The sequence below is a fragment of the Falco biarmicus genome, chromosome 11, assembly GCF_023638135.1.
Source record: "Falco biarmicus isolate bFalBia1 chromosome 11, bFalBia1.pri, whole genome shotgun sequence".
In the NCBI taxonomy this organism is placed as follows: Eukaryota; Metazoa; Chordata; class Aves; order Falconiformes; family Falconidae; genus Falco; species Falco biarmicus.
Window position 1 is genome coordinate 29,763,892 of NC_079298.1, and position 21,564 is coordinate 29,785,455.

The window sequence follows — 21,564 nt, forward strand, 5'->3', positions numbered from 1 at the left end:
CGCGGGGGCTGCTGGGATAGCGGAAGGGGCAGCCGCTCCACGTGGGAGAAGCGGATGGTGCTGCCGGTATCCAGCAACCGGGGGTTGGTACGGGCACGAGGTGGGCTCAGCCGGGATCGGATCGCTTTGCCCAGCTTGCATGCTTCAGCTGGGGCTGTAAGGGAGGGATGCTGGGCCTTAACAGCCTCTGTGCGCTTTGGTTTGGCGTGGCTTGAAAGACTGAAGGTTGAAACGGGGAGTTTTACCGTAATAAGCAGTTCCTCTTATTTTTTCCAGTCTCTATCTACGTTACATGAGAGATGTCACTTGTCATGCAGTCTTTTCATAAATTTAAATGCTTATAAGATGGGGTTTTTTCATTTAAAATTGTATTTAAATGAATTTAACCTAAAAAAATAGGAGGCAGCGATTAGTCGGCTTGTTTGTGCTAATACTTAAAACTAATGCCTGTGCTAATACGTAGAACTTGTTTATTCTATTTCCAGAAGTAACTCACCTGGTTTGTTGGCCAAATATCTGCTATTCTACCTGCAAAGCGCTCTTCCCCATAGCAATAACTACATAAAAACATCCTCTATAAAAAACAAGAAAAAAGTTGTGTTAGTATTGCTCTTAGACGAGTGTTTCTGGCTGTAATAAATTAAACTTTTTTTTGTTTACTGTTATTCCTGAAAATGGATTTCCGATTTAATTTTTTTATTGACAAAAATGAGAACGATGAACCAGACGCTCTGGGTAAGGTGGACTTAGAGTTGCACTCACCAAAACACAAGCAAGAATCCACAGGAAAGAAGCAGCAAACTGCTGCTACTGCGGCAGGTGCCAGCCTGAAGCTGGGTGCTGATGCACAGCAAGATGAGACACCGTCAAAGTTCTTTAAAGCTGCCAAGGAGCACAGTATACCTGAAGATCCCAACAAAATATTGGAAAATAAAGTAATGGAAATTACATCAGGCTTGTATTCGGTGAATGTGTCTGTAGTGGAAACTATGTGTTTGGATGGTGTGGATGCAGAAGGCATCATATCTAAAAGTGTTTCTTCTCGCTCTGATCTCATCCCGGGAGTCTATGAAGGAGGGCTGAAGATCTGGGAATGCACCTTTGATCTCATAGACTACTTTTCCGAGGCTGAAATACAGTTTACCAACAAGGCTGTGTTGGATCTTGGCTGTGGGGCAGGACTGCTGGGAATCGTTGCTTTAAAGGGTAAAGCTGGAAAAGTCCATTTTCAGGACTACAACAGCACAGTGATTGATGAAATAACCTTGCCTAACGTGGTGGCTAATTGTACAAGCAAAGGCAGCAGGCTGGACGGTAGGGACAACAGAAGAACCAACAAGCCTCCTTCAAAGAGGCCCAGGAAAGCAGAGTGCTTGCCTGATATGCTCACCAAATGCAGATTTTTTTCTGGGGCATGGTCTGAAGTCAGCCAGCTCCTGCGAAGCAGCAACAGCTCCTTTTCAAAGTATGACATAATTCTCACATCTGAGACCATCTATAATCCCGAGTACTACAGTGCTTTGCACAATACACTGGCTGAGCTCTTGGATAAAAATGGACGCGTGTATTTGGGAAGCAAAGTACATTATTTTGGTGTTGGTGGTGGTATCTCCCTCTTTGAAACATTCATTGAAGAAAGGAATGTGTTTAGGACCAGCATAGTTAAAACAATTGATGAAGGACTACAGCGATGTATTATGGAAATAGCCTTTAAAGATTCCATTTAAAATGCAACCACCGGTCCTTCAAAAATATCAAAGACAAAATATTTTAATCCTCGCATCTCTGCTTTTTCCTCTGTTGTGTTATTCTGGTTTGACAAATTAAAGATGCTTGTTAGAAATGCTTGACAAATTCTGATGTCTGAGAACTGAAGGACTTCTGATTCTGGTTTTGCGTAGAAAAATGGAGTTCTGCTTAAACCGGCATCTGTTTATGCCAAGTAATTGTCATTTATATGTATTTAAAAGTAAAGTAAGTCGCTGTCCCCAGTCCCCCTCTCACATTCTTTGGCAGTGCTAGAACCGTAAGTCACCATAAGTAAATGAGATCATTTAACATCCCAATACAGTGCAAGCAGCGGTTCTCAAGGGTGAGAAGAGTTTTAACTGCTGCAGCAGATTTCAGAATCATCTGCGTATCTGTGTGCCAGGCTGCTTTGCCACCAGAGGGGGTTGGATTTATTACTTGGGTTCTATTCTGCTAGCAGTCTCGCAAGTCATTGTAATGTTTCCACTGCTAGCAGTCTCGCAAGTCATTGTAATGTTTCCACATGTAATGCACATGACTTTTATTCATGCCTTTGAAAAAGTATACCAGAGAATATGCACTACTGTGGTCTCTGAATTTTTACATTCAGATTTTGATGTATCACTTCAGAAATTGTCAGCAAGTAACTGGGAAAAGCTATACTGGTTTTAGAAATTAGTAAAATGTTTCTGTTAGTGGCTCATATGCTATGACCCATTTTCAACACTTGCTGGGGGGGTACTATTGAATGCTCACACCTCTTAAATCTTTTCAGCAGTTTGGCTGGGCAGCAAGCATTCAGAAAAGCTGTACAAGTCACTCCTTTGTCCTAGGCTGAAGAAATTACCTTACTAAAAATGCAAACAAACCCAAAGAACGACAAAACCTGGTCCCGAGTGCTTAGCATCACCCACAATTCACACAAAAAAATCCATTGCATGTTTTGTTTAACCAAAACTGGGCAAAAAGCTATTACACAACTCCTAATGTGTGCATCAAAGCTACTGCTTATCATGCACTGCTTTATTGGGTGCCTTTGCAAAAATATAGATAGCCAACCACTGCAGTAAACTGCATGCAAGGATACTCAGTGTAGGGAGGACGATAGCCTAAGGGGATGGAAAGAAACTTCTGACAGTGGTGACCTAAGTCACTTTATTACATAAAGATCCTGTAGCTGAAGATTTTTGTCTTCACAGTGCAAGACACCCAAGTCAGAGGATTTCCCGTACTTTACAGAAGAGCCTTAACAACTACTATTGTTTCAAAAACAATTGTAAGTAGACTATTTTAAAGGGATGCTTTGGAAACTACTGAAGTTGCTCTTTTACAGGAGAGAGAGAACAAAAGCAGTCAGTTGTGTCACGGCTGTGATTGCGCTATGGAATTTTTCTGCATCAACTCTGAAACTTAGTGATGATAGCAAACTGCTGACTATAGATTGAGGAACAAAGGGAAGTTTAGCTTTGGCAGATCAATAAAGTACTGTTAACAGTTCTTTTTTGTCACAACTGAGAAGCTGAAAGCAAACTGACTACCGCTTGCCATTTTTCAAGCCTCAGTCATAAGACAAATTGTGGCTTGTACATAGTGACTGAATAGCGTGTTCTACACTTACTAGGTCTACTGCTCTTTCAGAGAATGGTACCTGAAGCAATAAGAAATGTTGACCACTATGACAGTGAATGTGGTTAGGAACAAGAATCTTAGGTATTTTTGTATGAATAAATGAAGGTGGCACTCACTGTCTTGGGTTTAATATACTACTCCTTTCCTCAGTATCCTTTTATTCTTGGATTGCTGAAATATGGCTCTGTTTTCATGCAAGTACGAAATCGGATTTTTTTGGACTTTGAAGTGAAGACTGCTAGAGAGCTACAATCTCATAGTGACTGCACACCTGCAAAACAGGAAAGCCAACAGTGTAATTAAGTTCCCGTTTCAGAATTAAAGATGCGAATAAAGGATGCTTTTCTCAGGTGAAATCAGCAAAATCAGCATTGGCTTTTCCATAATTCCAGATGAGTTCTATTCTGTTCTTGAAATTCAGCAGATGGATGCTGAGAGGGAGCAAAATTAATACATTTGGGTTTAAAGGCTGGTGGTTCTGTTGGTGTTTCAACATCAAATATTACTATTTTCCCTAATCTACATTAAGGCTTTCTCTACCTGCCAAATCATCACCACCCTGGTGACCAGTTTCCTGCTTCTCCTCATGATCTGGAATAAAAATATCTCACTCACTTGTTATACTTATGTAATTACTTAATAGCCAAAGAAATCAGCACTTCTCCAAATGACATTGCAATAGAAAATAACAGAAGTGGGAGGACCATCAAAAGTATTTTTTTGATGACTCAAACCCTTACACCAGGCCCAATTTCTTGTATGAGGAAACAAAGGTAGAGATCAGCTGGTAACTCAGTTTACCAGCTTGTTCCAAATTACCACCACTTTTCTCCCCTTGACCCACCCCCTCACTTTTGGAAAGAGTCATCACAATAAGAAATCCGGTCTAAATTATGTCTTTCCCGTAAGTATTGTGGAGAGAAAGATTAAAATCAGTCATAAAATGTCTCAGGAAACTAAATTAAAAAGCTTGTTTGTTTTAGCAGACACTATCCTTAACTGATGACTTCCCTTTGAAGACTATTTGCTAGTTTTGGGAAATGAGGCTAAAAAAAAATGGGCTTTCTGTACTGGCAATTACAGGTATTTTACTAAAGCTTAGGGGAAAAAACCCATGAGGAAAATCAGAGTGGGAAGTGGCCAATTTGCAAATTATTGACCTGTATGCTATTCTTGGTTACTAGGTACACAGACATTTCATCATGTTTTGGAATCAAAATCTTAAGAAAAATCAAACCTTCAGTCAATGTTATCACAGCATTTGAAGTGGTGCAGGCAGAAGACCAGTGCACAAGAGCATAATGAGAAGCACAAACAGCAGATGCAGAAGTGCATAGGGGTGCTGGAGAGGAAAGTCCAGGCTGCATGGTGGGGGAAGCAGGTGCCAACTAAGAGACCTGCAGCACCAGGTTCAAGAGATCCCACTCCCAGGTGATAACTGGAACTCTTCTAATGAGGAATGGGCTGAAAGGTTTGAGGACAGGAAAAGGAAATTCCTCTCTGCCCAAGCAATTAAATCAAAGACACAGAAGGGTGACATCAGATGGATAATTAGCATAATAAGGTAGTAACAATGGGATTTTTTGTGATGGAAACTGGACTAAAGCCTCTCAAATTTCACAGTTTGTACTTTAAGAGTCATATACACATTGAAAAGGAAAAGCCACTCCATACTGCCAGATAGTAGTAGATCAGTGCAGTAGGAACCACAGCAAAGGGAAGAACCAGGATTTATATGCAAATACCTCTTGAAGACTGCAGGTCAACAACGTAAGCTTAAGACCAAAAGGAACTCCCTTGAAATCCACAACAGCATTAAAGAAAGACTTGCAGGAAACATAAGTTGCAATTCTAAGAAGTAAGTTAATAAATGAAGGACAACATCTTGCCACAACAGGAGGATGCAGGTGCTGTAAGTTAATTCAGACACTGCCTAGGTGTGCTGGGTCTGGCCAGGAGGTAGTTAACTAGAACATAATTATTGCTATAAAAAAAGGGAAAAGCATCATTATACTCATGGGGAATAAAAGAAGTACAGGAGAATCAGAGCAAAAGAAGGGTTGTCACAATTTGACAGTGCCATCAGTCTGCTAAAGGTAAGGATTTTACAAGAACACAAAAGATCTCGATCATTAGTCATGTGGAACATAAATACTGAATTTTCAATACCATGGAGTAAATCAGAGATTTAGGTGAAGAAGTGTAACAGCCAACCCTCCTCCCTTCTTCCCCAGGTTTTGTAAATCTGGTAAAGTTGGAAAGCCTAAAGAACAATACAAAATAAAGGAAAGAGAAAACACTATGGTCAAAAGACCAGGTAATAGGTTTGGTACTGTGGTGCATAAATTGATGGCAAAATCCTAAAGGTATCTACAGTAGATCAGTGAGACAGCACTGGATGAAGACAAACGGGAAGGTAAGATGTGGGAGTGTTTAATTAGATGGCATGTCAAAAGGAGAGGAAGAAGGCTTAGAACCGCAGATTCTGCACAAAGGAATGATCTGAAAAATAAGATCTATCTGGGGATACTAACCATATTATGAATTACAGCAGAGTCCAGTTTCTCCAGGTTTATGGTAACGTACATAGAATACACATTCAATTTTATTTGTCAAAGTACAGCTCACAGTTTCCAGTTTTTAAATGCCTGTTTTGCTTGAAAGTAGGCAATTTATTTCTTGTCATCTGACCATGTAATTTCATAATCTGTATACACTTTTTTCAGTATCTCTACAGTCACTGAATGATCTGCTTTTCCATAGCCCTGCAAGAAAGAACAAATACTTATTAGGCATGTACAGAAATTAAGTCCACAGAACCATTCAGTTCTTGTCAACACAAATTATCCAGTTATGATTTGGTACTTTAAGTAGTTCATGTGCAAATCAAATACAGGCACTAAAAGAGTTATTCTTACAGTATCATGTTTTATTTTTCTGTTGGCGTCTTCAATTCACCCCAAAGCCAAGTTGTAGAAAATAAATGAGATGGGGTCAAGCAATCTCAAGTAATAGAGGATGCATTTTCCACATCATTTCTCCAGCAGAAGGCTCGTTTTAAAATGTTCCCAACCCCTTAGCCACCATATTTATTGAGTGTTCTTTTAAACCACAGAGATTTCATTGACCCACCCTAATGTATGAGTATGCAAACATCTGATCTGGCTCAGCTGAAGAAAAAAGGAATAAGCCACCACACATGAGAACATTTGAGTACTATTCTAGCCACTAAAGAAATCACAGTCTTCATGTTTTATTTATTTGCAATCTTGCCTTAGCTGGTAATGGCAGAATTTTAAGTATCTGTGGTCTTCAGCCACTGCAACTTCTAACACTGACCTAAGGCAATGTCAGATGACCCACATGATTTTTAACCCTCATTTACATCACTGATCAGTGTTGCTCTTTCACTGAAACTTAAGACAGCTGCGCTAGAAAGTGCCTTTCCTTTACTGATGTAACTGGAGTTATTATCTTGATTTCTTATTTCAGAACTACAAGTAAGTTTTTTCCTGTCAAAAAGCCTTTACTGCACAGTAGTCTAGTCTACTGATAAAACCCTGTGATTTACAGATTACTTTCTTTTTCCAGTAACATTTCACGTGAAACTTAACTTGGGAGATTGAAAAAACAGCTCAAAATTGTATTATCAAACAAAATATGTACTCTTACTCATCACTGACTCTGCCCCAAGAGGAACAGCTTATGTAAACCACCATTTAAACCATGCAGGTTAAAACTGATGCATCATAAAATACAAACTTTTTAAAAATACTAGATAATATGGTTATGTCAGAAATACCACACCCAGCATTTTTAATGGCAAATAAAGATCACACAGTAGCTGGACCAAGGCCCTGCGGCTAGAGATGCGCTATTCCTGCTCTAGCAGCAAGACTAAAAAATTCTGAGCCAAGATATGCTAACTTCCATTTCTAGTCTTGAATATAACTTAATGCTGGTATTATGCAGTGTTAAGTTATTTATTACTTTTGGTCTCCTGCCCTTAAAACTATTGTCTTTCTAATCTATCTCACAAGTGAGCCAGGCAAGTTTTCTCATTAATGTTTACACTGGGATTCAAATAGCCAAAAGCCACCATACTATAAACAAAAATCCCGGAACATCAAAGACTAAAGGATTTGAAGGAATACAAGAGATTCACTTACAGTAGAGAGCCCGAATACCCTTATTTTCTTGTCTTTGCTATTATGCTCAATTTTCCCTCCTCCAAGGCACTTGCACTCATATCCCAGCTTTTCCATCTCAGGATTTACTTTTTCAAATATATGATCTGCACAAGAAGAATGGTTAGAGACATTAGAATACACAGGAGGCACCAAATGCTCTAGAACTATTCTTTTCAGCTGTTTTCCACTCATTTTCCTCCAGTGCCCTTCTTTCACCTGTGAGAGGTTTCTCTTGCCAGACATAGAAAAGCTGTTTCATTAAAGTTCGCTAGGTCAGACTTTACTTAGTTAAACAACTCGTTCTCCTAAATGAGGTTTATCAGGGTTGGCAATGGCACCTGACAGAGGTATTGGCCCACTTTTCATATTCACACCTATAAAGGGGAAAAAAGAGGCTCCTCAGCTATGTCCGCTGACAGCGCCCACCGCAGGCTGGCTCCCCCTCCGCCTCACATTCACTTGGGAACCGGCAGCCACGTCCCGCACGGTTTTGTACTAAGCTATTTATTATTTTTAGTTATATGAGAGTTGCCGCCGGGGAAGGGGGCCGGCTAACGGCCACGGGGGGCTGTCACCCCCACCCCACCCCCCAACACCCCCACCCGCGGCCTGTCACGCACTGTGGAACTCGGCCGCCTTGGTGCCGCGGACGATATCGCGCCGCTCCTCGCCGCCCGGGCGCTGCAGGCGCACCAGGATGTACTTGAACGTGCCCTCGGGATCGATCTCCACGTCCCGCACCGCCGCCATGGCGGTGAGGTGAGGCGAAGCGGTCCGCTGCCGCGCGCGGGGGCGGGCGCTTGGCGGGAAGGCGCTGCTCGCGCCCGGGGGCGGGGCAGCAGCTGCCGCTCGTCGTGAGGGAAGCCGCCGGGCGGCATGGCCTCACAGGGGCGGAAGGGGCGCGTTACCCGTTAACATCGGCCGTCCAGGCCTCAGGGGTGACCTGGGTCATGTTTCCCTTCCTTGGCTGCCGTGCCTCCTCTCCCCCGTATCTTGGAGCTGGGGCCTTGCAGCGGGTACCTGCCATTTGGAGGGCAAGGCGTCTATACTGGGGGGGGAGGGGGGGGCGAGGAATGGAGAAGGTCGTGGAGATGCAGGTAGCTTAATGCCCCAGCGTTTTGTAGCTTACATTTTAAGTAAGAGACACAAATTTACCTCATGTTTGCCTTTATGGGTGCCACTCCAGTTGGGCAAGAATCACACATTCAGGATGAGATCACATATGTCAAGAATTACAAAGATGCACCGATTCACTGCAGATTGAATTGATGGTATTTAAAAGAAGAAAAAATTGTTTCATTGCAGTGCTGAAGTAAGAGCATGGTCTTGTATTGAGTATTAGTGCTTACTCCAAAAAGAGAGAGTCCCTACATTTTAAAGACTAGAAGTTTTTTTAAAAAACTTAATGTCTCCCAAACTAGTTTCAATATAGCTGTATCTTTTAAGTGCTATACTGTAGTTCACTTTTAACTGAACTACTTTATTCTTTTAATACGTACAAGAGTAAATCATTGTTGACATGAGTTTCTCCATCTGTAGTAGTTTTACAGTATAAAAACAGTGCTTGAACACAGTGTACTATTAGTTTTTAATGCATTACACCTTCTATAAAGAAGAGTACATATCTAAATACAGCATTTAGAGATACTTAACAAGTATAACTTTTGGATTAGAATTTGTTTTCTGATTTATTACTTCACAACCAAGTTATTTAGTAAACTATTAGCTGTCTTAAGCCTATAAAAAAGTTATTTCAGATGCTATTGTCAGTTACTTTTTTCTGGGCACAGAGCAGTACCAACATGATGAGGAAAACAACCAGAGCCCTTGTAAAGTAAACTAAATCCTTATTAGTTAAATCTTAGGAGCTGAAGGGGTGAGAAGGGCTTTAAGTAGAAACCAAGCCTACTGTCTCAGCTGTTCTGGATTTGCCAAGGCAGACAGGGAAAGTGATAAAATCTGTGTCTGGATGAGATGCCCTTTGGGATTAGGGTTCAAGCATCACTTCCTCTAAAAAAAGCTCAAAATTAATGTATTCCCTTGAGTAGGAAATTGAGTAAAGGAGGTAGGAGACCGTATGGATGAGTAAGGGGCTTCTGACAAACATCCATCAGAAGGAAGAAGTTTATGGGATCTGGCAAAAGGGACAGGACACTTAGCAGGAATATAGGGGTGTGGTCAGAATGTGTAGGGAGACAATGAGGAAGGTTGAGGCCTGTTTAGAATGAAATCTGTCAAGGACAACAAGAAGGGCTTCTTCAAGTACCTGGACAGGAAAAGTATGATTAGGGGAAATGTGGGCCTGCTGCTGAATGAGGTGGGTGCTATGGTGATAAAGGGCACAGAGAAGGCAGAGATACTGAATGCCTTCTCTGCTTCAGTCTTCACTGCTAAGACTGGCCTTCTGGTTTCCCAGACCTCGGAGGCAAGAAAGGAAGTCTGGAGAAAGGAGGACTTTCCCTTGATTGAGGAGGATCATGTTAGAGGTCACTTAAGCAAACCTGATACCCACAAATCCATGGGCCCTGATGGGATGCATCCCCAAGTGTTAAGGAAGCTGGCAGATGTTATTGTCAAGCCATTCCCCATTGTCTTTGAAAGGTTATGGAGAACAGGAGAGGTGCCTGCGGTCTGGAGAAACGCCAGTGTTACTCTGTCTTCAAAAAGGGCAAGAAGGGGGACCCAGGCAACTACACACTGGTCAGTCACACCTCCATCCCTGGAAAGGTGATGGAACAGCTCATCCTAGAGGTCATATTGAAGCCTGTGGAGGAAAAGAAGGTCATGAAGAATAGTCAACATGGATTCACCAAGAGGAAATCGCGCCTCACCAACCTGATAGCCTTCTATGATGGAATGACTGGCAGGGTAGATGAGGAGAGAGCAGTGAGTGTTGTCTACTTTGACCTCAGCAAGGCTTTCAATACTGCTTCCCATAACATTCTCATAGGTAAGCTCAGGAAGGGTGGGTGAGATGAGTGGGCTAAGAACAAGCTGAACAGCGGAGCTCAGGGGGCTGTGATCAGCAGCGCAGAGCCTAGCTGGAGGCCTGCAGCCAGTGGTGTTCCCCAGGGTCAGCACTATGTACTGTCTTGTTCAACTTATTTATCAATGACCTGGATGAAGGGGCAGAGGCACCTCAGCCGGGTGCCTGGGGATACGGCACCCGGAGGAGTGGCTGGAGCCCCAGGCGGCTGCGCTGCCGTTCAGCGAGACCAGGGCAGGGTGGAGAGCTGGGCGCAGAGGGACCCAGAGAAGTTCAGCCAAGGCGAGTGTGAGGTCCCGCGCCTGGCGGGGAGCAGCCCCATGCACCGGTACGTTCTGGGGGCTGGCCTGCTGGAAGGCAGCTCTGCGGGGAAGGGCCTGGGAGTGCTGGTGGGCAGCAAGTTGCCCATGGGCCAGCAGTGTGCCTGTGTGGGCCAGCAGGCCTGTGGGATCCTGGGGTGCGTGAGGAGGAGCATGGCCAGCAGGTCAAGGGAGGTGAGCCTCCCGCTCTGCTCTGCCCTGCTGAGGCCGCGCCTGGACCGCTCTGTGCAGTTCTGGGCAGCGCTCTTCACAGTTCAAGAGAGACAGGGAACTACTGGAGAGGGTCCAGCGGAGGGATATGAAGCTCAGGAGGGAACTAGAGCATCTGTCTTAGAAGGAAAGACTGGGGGAGCTGGGCCTGTTTAGCCTGGAGAAGAGGAGGCTGAGCGGGGATCTTATCAATGTCTACAAAGATCTTAAGGATGAATGTCAGGAGGACAGGGCCAGGCTCTTGTTGTGTCTCTGGGTGCTGCTGAAAAGGGGCAACGGGCACAAACTGAAACACAAGAAGATCCTCCTGAATATGAGGAAGACCAGCTTCACCTTGAGGATGACAGCACTGGAACAGGCTGTCTGGAGTGGCTGTGGAGTCTCTGACTCTAGAGACATCAAAACCCTCCTGGATGCAATCCTTTGCAACCTGCTCTAGGGGAACCTTGCTTTAGCAGGGGGTTGGACTGGATGTTCTCCAGGGGTGCCTTCCATCCCTGACCATGCTGTGATTATAAAGCTGAGAGAGTCCTATGAAGCTGGGGTTGTTGCTTGAGCTTGCTTTATTCAGTTCAGTAGTAAAGGCCTGTAGGGCTATTGCAGTGTTAGTTCTTTTAAGTTTCTTTCAAGCAATCTAGAAGATCTGTTTTTGTTTTGATTGTGAATATAGCTTGTTCCTTGATTATTTTGTTTACCCATTTAGCCTAATATCTGATGTTCTTGTTTATTTCTTGTTAGAGCTATAGCATTAAGAAGGTTTTATGGAGCTTGTTTGTTTGAATGAACCTTGCCTTTTTATTTTTCACTGGAATAGGATACTTCATTTCCTTAAGCATAGAAGTCTGTTGTGTAGCTGTGGAAAACTTTATTGTGCCATTTCAGTTATGATGCACGGAAGGAACTACCAACAAACAATGGTAGCACTGATGAGCAAGGGCAAGGATGGCAAAGGAAATACTTATGCCATACCTCAGAAGCTAAACTTCAGGGGAATTTGTCCTCAGCAAGGAGAGCAGGCATCTGACATGATCCCGAGTAGGTAAGTTTGTAACTTAGTAATAAGCAAAGCAGAACTTTGTCCTGTTCTTCTCAATGCTTTCCCAAACACCCACCTTATCCAAAAGTAGCTTCTTATGCTGTGCTGAGGTATAGGAGCTTCCTGTCAGTATTTAGGCTGAAGACAAAAATCCCCTGCTGTTCGTGGTAATTGTTAGCGCGTCACTTTGTGAGCCTCAGGGGTACGAAGAGGATGGCATGGGGCAACAGGGGTCTCAAACCAGACACAGCCTGCCTCCAACAAAATTGCGTGGAGGGACTTTCCTTTTGTAATGGGCTTACTCATACCTAACTGTGGCAGTGTGTTTAGTGCTAATTTCTGAAAAATTAAGGTTTTTTTCTATTTATTTGGCCAAGTTACATCTCTTGACAGTGGTGTCCTAAAAATCATTGTTCTGAGGAGAAGCATTTGTAAATATCTCAAATTAGGAAACAGTGAATACAATGCAATGATAATTAAGATAGGATAGTGGGTATTTTCCTTGAGTAATTACAGCCAGATCATAAGGGTAAGTATAGCCAGCATGTTTTTTCCTCTTCTATGTTATATATGGGGCTTGTTTTCATTATAGTGTGCAGGTTTTGGGCTGGACCCAAATGACTATAAAGTTACACTGTTGTTGTTTATGCCCCTCCTGTCGTCAGATTGTTTTAATCCACGTGGCCTTGCAAAATTCACCTATCCTTATATTGGCTTGGGTTGTGCCAATATTGCAATCTGTGTTGCAGTGCTTTAAAATGTTGGTGTAACAACATTTGTTTGTTTGTATAACAGAATGTGTGGTTAGGCTGGATCTGGGATATGTCACCCAATTTACTGGTTGAGCTAGTGCATTTGAACTTGGTCAAGCTTCTCTTCATACTCTAGCAATCAGAGATTAAAAAGGCAACAGGCAAGAAAAGCTGCGGTTCACGTGACGTGGTGTGATGGCTGGGTATAACTATTATAGCTACCCCAGTTCATTTTCATACAGGGATGAGATGTCCTGGTATCTGTCATACTTTTACCTTTTAAAAGTACTTCCTGCGTGTCTTGAGAGGGATAAAGCAGGTAATAATAGCCTTGTGTTCTCTACTGCATCCCTCATAAGAGGGTCCTGTGACTATGCTTTTTCTGTTTAACAACTCTGAAAATGCTAATAAATATCAACTCAATTTGAGATAGTGATAGAGATATCAGTGTTACTATGTACCTACAGGTTTGTTGAAAATAGATGGAGAACAGAGATGCTGTGAATGTTCCTGCTGAGAGAATGGGTTTATATTGGGTGTATCTGTATTGGATGAAATACCTGAGTGACAGAAGACGGCTGATAGGGGACAAATACATTAGTGCAGTCACACTTAACTGCATTTCTACTGGGCTTTGTGGTGGCATTAAGGCTGTGATATTTGTATCTTTTAAAAGTAACTTTCTAGAAAAATTTTTGTTCCCTGTTATGTGCCTCCAGCCCCTGAGAAAAATTGCTCTTTTCAGGAAGTGTATAAGGTTTCTGAGCATGCTTTTTGAATCTTTTTCCTAGAGTTTCATATTTTTTTGGCTACTGAGGTGGACAAATGGTCTTCAAATAATCTTGGAGGAGGCTTCCACTTACGAATGTAGTGCCCCCTAAAAATTAGCTCTGGAGTGTTTACTAGCTGTAAGCAGTAGCTTGACACATCAAAATACAAGCTACTTTATCTTAAGTCTTTATATCTTCTAGCCTTCCTACCATTCAGTAGCTCAAACTACAATTCAGATTAGTACTTTCTTCTGAAAAAAAATGGAAACTGTGGCTTTAAGTACATAATTGTTTACATGAGTATGTTAAATGCTAGTTTTTCAACAAATACAGGTTCTGAATGTAGTTTAAGGAATCCAGTTATATGCCAGTGTCAAACCTAACAGCAGAGGAATGTGCTAAAGGCTTGTTATTTTTTAAAAAAAAATAATCAAATCAGTAGCTTAAATGCATTATGAGCAAAGCACAAGTGGGTGATGTAAAGGCAGCTGCATTTTCTTCCTATGTATTTGCAGTCCAGCGAGAGCATGTGTAGAATATCTGCAATAAAACAGATACAATACTGTAGTTGTGTCAGGCGATAGTTTACAGATACAATACTGTAGTTGTGTCAGGCGATAGTTTCCTAGGAGTTCCTGAGGCACAGGTGCTAGCAGAGCAAGGGTGGTGGTGTTTCTTCTGAAGGATTTTCAGAGCAGTTCTGCCTAGTTATCCCTTTCTTCTGTTTGACCTGTCTTTCCCTTCTCTTCTTCCTGTGAATATACCTGACGTGGTTGTTGTAGGACTCCCATCTGCAAACTGGATTCCTAAAACCTTTGCCATAAAAGCAGAAAGGTCTTCTCTTTAAGTATCACTGAAAAAGCTTGCATGTATAAAGCAGGGCAAATCGCTGGAGGTTCTCAGGATGTGATTGGACAGGGTGCTAGATAATCTTATCTAGGCTCCCTTTCTCACAAAGGATTGGACCAGATGATCTTTTGAGGTCCCTTCCAACATGGGCTGTTCTGTGAAATTAAAGTGCTAAGATTACTGAAAAAGCAGTGAAAAATAATTTTTTGGGTTTGTTGTTTTTCAGGGGGGTGTGCTTACAAATGTGTAAATGGGCTTCCCACTTAAATGTTTTCATGCATGCAAAGATTAGATCTTCACCAAAGAGAATCCTTGTGGATAGAAGATTCATAGCTTCTCCCCCCCATTTCTCCAGATCAGTTCTGTGTAGTCAGTATCAGTATTTTTCAATCCGACTTGAGTCAGGAACCTACTTTAAACATTCAGGCAAAGCATGACATACAGCATTTCAACTCCTCTCCTGGGCTGAATGTCAGGATTCCAGCTTTGAAACAAAATTACATTTTGACTTACACTGGAATATTCAGACAGGTTGAGTACCTGAGGTGACTCCTTTCCCCTGTGCTATGTTCTGTGTTTTATAGCCTTCAGCTAAAGTCGCTAAGTGGAAATGTTTAGTACACAGTAGCTGATGGTTGCAAAGAAAACACACTGGCTTCCCTTTCAGAGCAACCCAGTAACGGAAAGGATCTGTGAAAAAGCCTGGGTTGAAAGCCTAGATGGGTTAGCCCTTGTGCATGAGGCTTACGAGATTTTCTGATGTGTAGTTAAAAGCTAAATTGGCCTTGAGTGGAATTTTTGAGAAATTGTTGTTGACTACTGACAGCTGTCACTTGTTTTATCAATTTGGATTGAAATGAAGGATGGGGAAGAGAAGATGAGGCTGTACTGCAGCTGTATATGGAGGTATCAAAGCCAGTTGTAATCAAACAAGTTCAGTAACAGAAGTCATCTGGCTGCAGAAACACAGAGTTCAGATCTGATCAGCTTATACTGCCAAAATCCAGTATCAATCTACTGTGCAGGTCTCAGACCTGCTATTTCTAGCTTGCTTTCAGTGCCCAGACTACACTAGTTTGCTTGCAAGACATCTTAAAAGGAAGAAACTGGATTGCAGTTCAAGATCAAAAGTAAATTTTTCATTTGAGAATAGGAAAAAAACCTGAGTCAGGAGTATCTTAATGTCAAAACATCCTTATATTTATTTTGCTACTTAGCCCCTGAACAGCAAATGACTAGAAAAGGAATATTAGTATTATCTAAATGTGTTAAATACATGTTGTGCTGCAGTGGAGCTCATCATGGGATTGTCTCAGGCCATTAGGCAAATCCAGGTTACTAGAATCAGGAAAAGGGAAACAATCAGTTTAAAGTCCAGCTGTATAAATTTTTCCTTTTATTGAGTTCTTTGACAGCAGAGCACAAGATGTAAGGATATGTTTGGCCCACTCTTGTATTACAGGAAAATATTAAGAAAGTATTTTTTAAATAGGTAATTTCCATTGCATGGAACTCTCAGAAGAAGGAAAATAAAATGAGGGTACTTGCTGAGCTGTACTTGCAAATTTATTTCTTTTGTCCCAGAGTGAGAGTATACCCTTGAGTTGAGCAGAAGAATGCCTAATACACTGGTGCAAATGAAATACACTGTTGTATATTGGGACTTAAGGTGGCCATCAAAGATCACAGGACTGCTTTGCTGCTTGGCCTGCTCATTGTAATAGGCTTTGAAGAAGGATTTTTCTTGAACAGCTGTTGATTAGCAGCTCCTCAGATTTGCAGAGAAGCCAGAACAAGTGCAGGATAATAACATTATCTCTCCTGGTATTAACATCTTTTGGATCTGCGTATGAATAGGCAGTTCAGAAGCTAGAGGCTTGATTTGTGCACTGAAGGTTAAGAATCTAAGCCAACCTTCAGTATGCAGGAGTGTAAAGAAGGGCTGCTGGGTCCTTTATACCTTGCTTTCATGAAAAACGCTCTCATGTGATCCCTTTTAGAAACTGAAAAAGATCTGCATGAAAACAAAGTTTTTTGATCTGCTACTTGTAGAAGTCAGTTTTATAACCTTGTTGCTTTGATGGCTAGAAACTCCCTCCTAATTTCCAGTCTACATTTATTCACAGATGATTTGTATCAGTTTGGTTTTTTGTACCAGCTTCATCCTTTTATATACAGAAAACTTCTGATCACCTCTTTACTTTCCCGATACTTATAAAGAGTGCAGGACATCCTATCTGAGCCTTCCTAGCTGCTTCCTTTTCTCCAGACTTCAACACAAATTTCTATTAGGCACCCAGGAAGATATTTCTTTAGAGGGGACCTCATGGACTATTTCTATCTTTGAACAATCTATAGAGTTTCCTACTTGGAGGTGTCATTCTCCTAGGTCCCCTTCTGAATGACCATAAATACTGTCTGCCTGTCACTGGATTGCTAGTCTTTGAAGTACTGACCACATGCTCCCCCCTAGAATCCCCTTGATCAGTGAAACTAGTCTGCTAGGTTTGTTTTCAGGGCTCTGCTGTCCTTTGGTTGTCCTTCCCTGCCCTTAGTGTCCATGCCTTACAGCGTATGTTGGGGGCATGATGAAAGCATGGTGTGCAGGTGATGATTCCAGAGTCCCAGCTGTTGCTGTGTGGTCTGTAGAGACAAATAGTGTGAATGAGTTGTTTAACTGATCTGAGTTCATTTATGGGGAAAATGTGACATCCTGAATATAAGGGCCTTCCAGATGCAGCTGCTTTTCTCCAGAAATATCTCTGCTCCATGAATGCAAATGCATGAGTTCAAGGGTATTCTGAGTGGTGGTTTTAGGGCTGGAGATACCCAGCAGGGAAACAGTGTCTGTCCTTAGTCGTGGTGCTGGGATTGCAGCTCCCTACGAAAAAAACAGAATGAAGAAAAAAGATGGGTGGATAACATCATACTAGAAGAATTCTGGATATAGATTGAAGGAAAAAGGTAGATAATTTTTATTTCTTGAGATAGTGATCTACTACTGTTTGTGTCTGTAGGCTGGTTTAGCTAATAGCAATAATTCTTCTCTAAGAGAAGGGACATGGCATGCAGAGCAGGAAAATGAAGAGCTGCTCTCCCAAGTGCTGGTATTCAAGGAGTGCCAAGGTCAGAGAGCAGCGTCTGGTATACATAGGAACATATTTTTGTTACTCCGTGTTACTAAATTACATACCCTAGTAAGTGAGGGAAGTGCTTTTAAAAGGGCATGTACACTGTTTATTTCAGGGGGAGAAAACTGAACCCCACATTAGAGGATAGAAGCAAATCCCTAGAGCCAGTGGTTTAACTTTTAATTTGTATTTCCGATAGCTAACAGTACAACCTAAATAAGAGATGAAGAATTACAATACTGCCAATTTTGTTCTGAATTCTTTTCCCATGGCTGTAAGCATCTAAGCAAATTTATTTGCTCTCAATTTTTCTTCATAGAGAGAAAGGATCTCCTTTGACTTAACCTTTAGGTAAACCTTTGTCTTTGACTCTAGAGGGTATAAAGCAAATGCACTCCTAATTTACTTACCTTCAAGTGGGCATAAATCTGGATCTTTCATTCTATTTTGATAGTAGGGTAGCTTCTCCTCTGTAGTTTATGTACCCAGTCTAACATCATGGGGATTTTGTTGCTTAGAAGTACAAATAAACTTAACTCTTAACTGCTTCAAATAGGAATGTTGCATGCAGGCCCAGTATTATTTTATAGATGAGAAATTACAATCTCTTCACTTCCTGCTGATCTAATAACTGTTATGAAAGTAATCTTAGCTGATTATTACTCCTGTGGTCTAAATAACCAGACTCTGCTACTGATTGCAGTCATGTGTGACTACAAAGGATGAGTAAATGCCTCTTGATAAATGAGAGGGGAAAGAACCCAACTACTATGCACCAGGAAAGACAAATATAGAAGTCCACCACTAAGCCATGTCCCTAAGCACCTAAATATCCCCAGGGTTGGTGACTCAACCACTTCTCTGGACAGCCTGTTCCAGTGCTTGACCACCCTTTTGGTGAAGGGTTGTCATGGGGTGTTGTGGGGTGGGATTCATGCTTTGCATCTGAGAAAAATGACATTGTGGACTGCTTTATAGGCTCAAATATGAAAGTGTAGCAATTTCAGGGTAGGTGACAGAATCTCCCTTCCTGATGAGTCAAGATATCTAGAAGTGGCAGAAAAGCAAAATCTTCACTGGAAAGTTAAAGTGGTGTTTTCGGGCCCAGGAAATAAGGAAAGTTCTAATGATCCTGACACCGGTTAACTGGAACTGTAAAAAGCCTTGTGCTGCTGGTTTTTGTCCAGGAAATGTTAGAACTGAGCAATTTAATGGAATGGCTTTCAGTGTTATTGACGAATTTTTGTTCTTGAAACAACTACAATATGCATCAGTTGAAGTACCCTCCACTAATAATACTAAGTTAAACATGCCTGTCCTAAAAAGCAATTACTTATCCAGCTGATAGAAATAAACTTTCTTGAGAAGGGATGGTGTGGTTGTGGCGAACTTGTGGAAGAGTGTCTAGAATGCTCCTGGAAGACTACTTAATTCAAAAACTTCTCTCATGGTCTGCAGACTGAGAAAAGTCATGAGTAGTATGAATGATAGGCCTTTGCCAGCTGTTCATGGGTCAGGTTTTACTTCTCAGTGCTGTGCAGTTGTTCCTTGTACTTTGGCCTTCTGCTTTGAAGATTTCAGATATCAAGTGTTAAGGATCTCATTCTACAGAATGCTAGTACCTTTGGTGATGGACCTTTCTGCTGCTTGGTTTTATAAATGGCATCAGACAGCGATGATAATTTCTGGGGCTTGGCTTTAAATATGAAGGTCAGTATCACCCAAAAAAGCACCTTTTAGGTATGTAATCCAAAACTTCTAGATTCTTCAGAAATGTTGCTCTCTAGTTTATGATCTGCTGCAGATAACGCTTGGAGAGTTTGTTTTCTGCTTGTTTACCAGTAAAAAAATTAAGGACTGGAATATCTGTGCTGGCCTTCTCTGAAGCTTGCTTAGCAGATATTCCTTCCTAGAGCAGCACAGCTCTGGGGGTGGGCAATTTGGGCTGAAAACTTAAGGAGAAACCCGAGAAATTACAATATTGAAGTTATCAGGTGCTGTATTTAATGGTTAAGCAATCATTGTTGAACATAGCTTTAGTTATGGAATCAAACACATTAAATACTGTGTCCATTGATGTATAAAAGTTATTTACCTGAAACTGACTGAAGCACTGAAAAGAACAAACCTGAAGCTTGGAGTTCATCAACTAATGGTGAGATATATTAGTAAGGAAGTGAAGCTACTGCCCTCTTAATCCTTTCTCATAGTCTCTGCCTCATAATACTGCAATTGGAGAATGGAAGGTCATGTCAGCCCTCCGGTGCTACTGATAGTTCACATGCTATCTGACAAGTCAAAACAGTGTTTTCTAGGAACAGAGCTAGGCAGAAGCTATGCAAAGAATTTGCAAAACAAAAAACATTTCTCATGATGACCACTTTTACAGACCCAACCACCAATTTAATCTCCTAATACTGAAATTTCCTCTCACTCCTCTCATTTGCCAAATACTGTAACTGTTCTCTTCCTCAGAGCCAGAATTCCCATGTCACATCTGGGACATCTCACCTGCTGAGACTGTGGGACTATGGAACAGACCTGGGCAGTAAAATAATCGGTGCTGGGTTAGTGCACGGGTTATTATTAAGTTATTCTTTCTTACATGTACATGAAGGATGGCAAGGCTCCAAGAACTCGTCTGCCATAGTTTCCAACAGTAGAATTAGAAATAATTGAGTTCTGCGTGGGACCAGTTCCACCTGCAACTGCAGGTAGCCAGGTATGTGTGATGTTAAGAGCAGCCCTACTTTTATCTTAACTCAAGGTGTGAGTTGTTCCCTCTGCTTCTTTGTTCTGTTTCACATTTCAATGCACTGAATCACACCTTGCCAGTGCAAGTGATCCCTGGCCTCGGGTTAGATTTTTGAATGTGTATTTTTGTCTGTATGGAGGAAATTGAGCAACATGAGTCACATTAGAGAGTTCCCGAAATGAGAAGTGGAGATGAGATTTTTCTGGCTCCTGGGGTTTCACTCCAGACAGAGTGGAGACTGTCTTAGGCAGCCTGAAAAATTCCAGCTTCTTTGTAGCATTTCTGTTGCCTGCTTCACACTTCATGGGACACAGAGGCTGAGGGATGAGTATGTTTTTGGAAATTATCTTTTCCCTTTTAGACCTTGGGGAAAACTTGTGCCCTAAACCCTTTGTCTCTGAATTTTTAAAAAATTAGTGTTTCAAGCTCCTCTCCAAACAGGAAACACCTTCACTAGTGGCACCAGAACATCTTTTCCCCTCAAGGTTGACTAAAGCTCTTACTCTTCTACTGTGTTACTGTGGGTGAAGCTGGAGTTTTTCCCATTACTTCAACATATCAAGTAGTTTTACAGCTCTTTGCCATGGGATAATACGTATCTTTTATAATATATATTAGTTATACAAATTATTTTGACATAAATACTTATGAAGTGTTTTAATTTAGGAATGATAAATATAGCTCCTAAGAGAGAAATGGAACTGGGTTACTTGGAGGTACTTAATTCTCTATTTTTGTCTGTTGACATAGAATTATAGAATGATTTAGGTTGGAAAAGACCTTTAAGATAGAGTCCAACTGTTAACCCAGCACTGCTTAAAAAGGAAGACTTAGAAATATGTAAATGCAGCTGTAGTTATATAATGTATGTAAAGAACCATTCTTTAAGAAAGGACATGGGAAATTAATCTCTGTCTCTTTCTATATGTACATACATATATGTATATATTCTGGTTACCTGAGATCCCACCATATTCTGTATTTGTCTATTTTTGTGATTTCAGCAAGTTCAACAGAGAATTCTAGATAATCTAAAATAATTTCGCACTACATCCTGTTTTCATAAAATACTGATATTGACAAATGTCTCAAACCAAGACTTAATTTCCAACAGAAAGCTAGACTACAAAACTCCTGTTCTAGTATTTCATGGCCTCCTTATTTAGAAAAATTGCCTTTGAAATTTT

General features: G+C 41.5%; 2 protein-coding genes across 4 annotated transcripts; one reads left to right on the plus strand and one right to left on the minus strand.

Moving 5' to 3' along the window:
- Nucleotide 1: 1 nt before the first annotated feature.
- Nucleotides 2-1,991, plus strand: METTL18 (methyltransferase 18, RPL3 N3(tau)-histidine). Of its 3 annotated transcripts, none has more exons than XM_056355461.1 (2): nt 2-87; nt 486-1,991. In XM_056355461.1, the coding sequence occupies exon 2, from the start codon at nt 675-677 to the stop codon at nt 1,725-1,727; it is 1,053 nt and encodes a 350-aa protein (XP_056211436.1). In that variant the 5' UTR covers nt 2-87; nt 486-674; the 3' UTR covers nt 1,728-1,991. The 3 variants fall into 3 exon arrangements, with proteins under 3 accessions (XP_056211436.1, XP_056211437.1, XP_056211435.1); XM_056355462.1 differs by having other exon boundaries at nt 8-66; XM_056355460.1 differs by having other exon boundaries at nt 10-83.
- Nucleotides 1,992-5,934: 3,943 nt separating this feature from the next.
- Nucleotides 5,935-8,382, minus strand: LOC130156732 (14 kDa phosphohistidine phosphatase-like). Its single transcript, XM_056355463.1, has 3 exons — nt 8,189-8,382; nt 7,548-7,672; nt 5,935-6,143 (listed from the first exon to the last, which is right to left on the minus strand). The coding sequence occupies exons 1-3, from the start codon at nt 8,316-8,318 to the stop codon at nt 6,051-6,053; spliced, it is 348 nt and encodes a 115-aa protein (XP_056211438.1). The 5' UTR covers nt 8,319-8,382; the 3' UTR covers nt 5,935-6,050.
- Between the last annotated feature and the right edge of the window lie 13,182 nt (nt 8,383-21,564).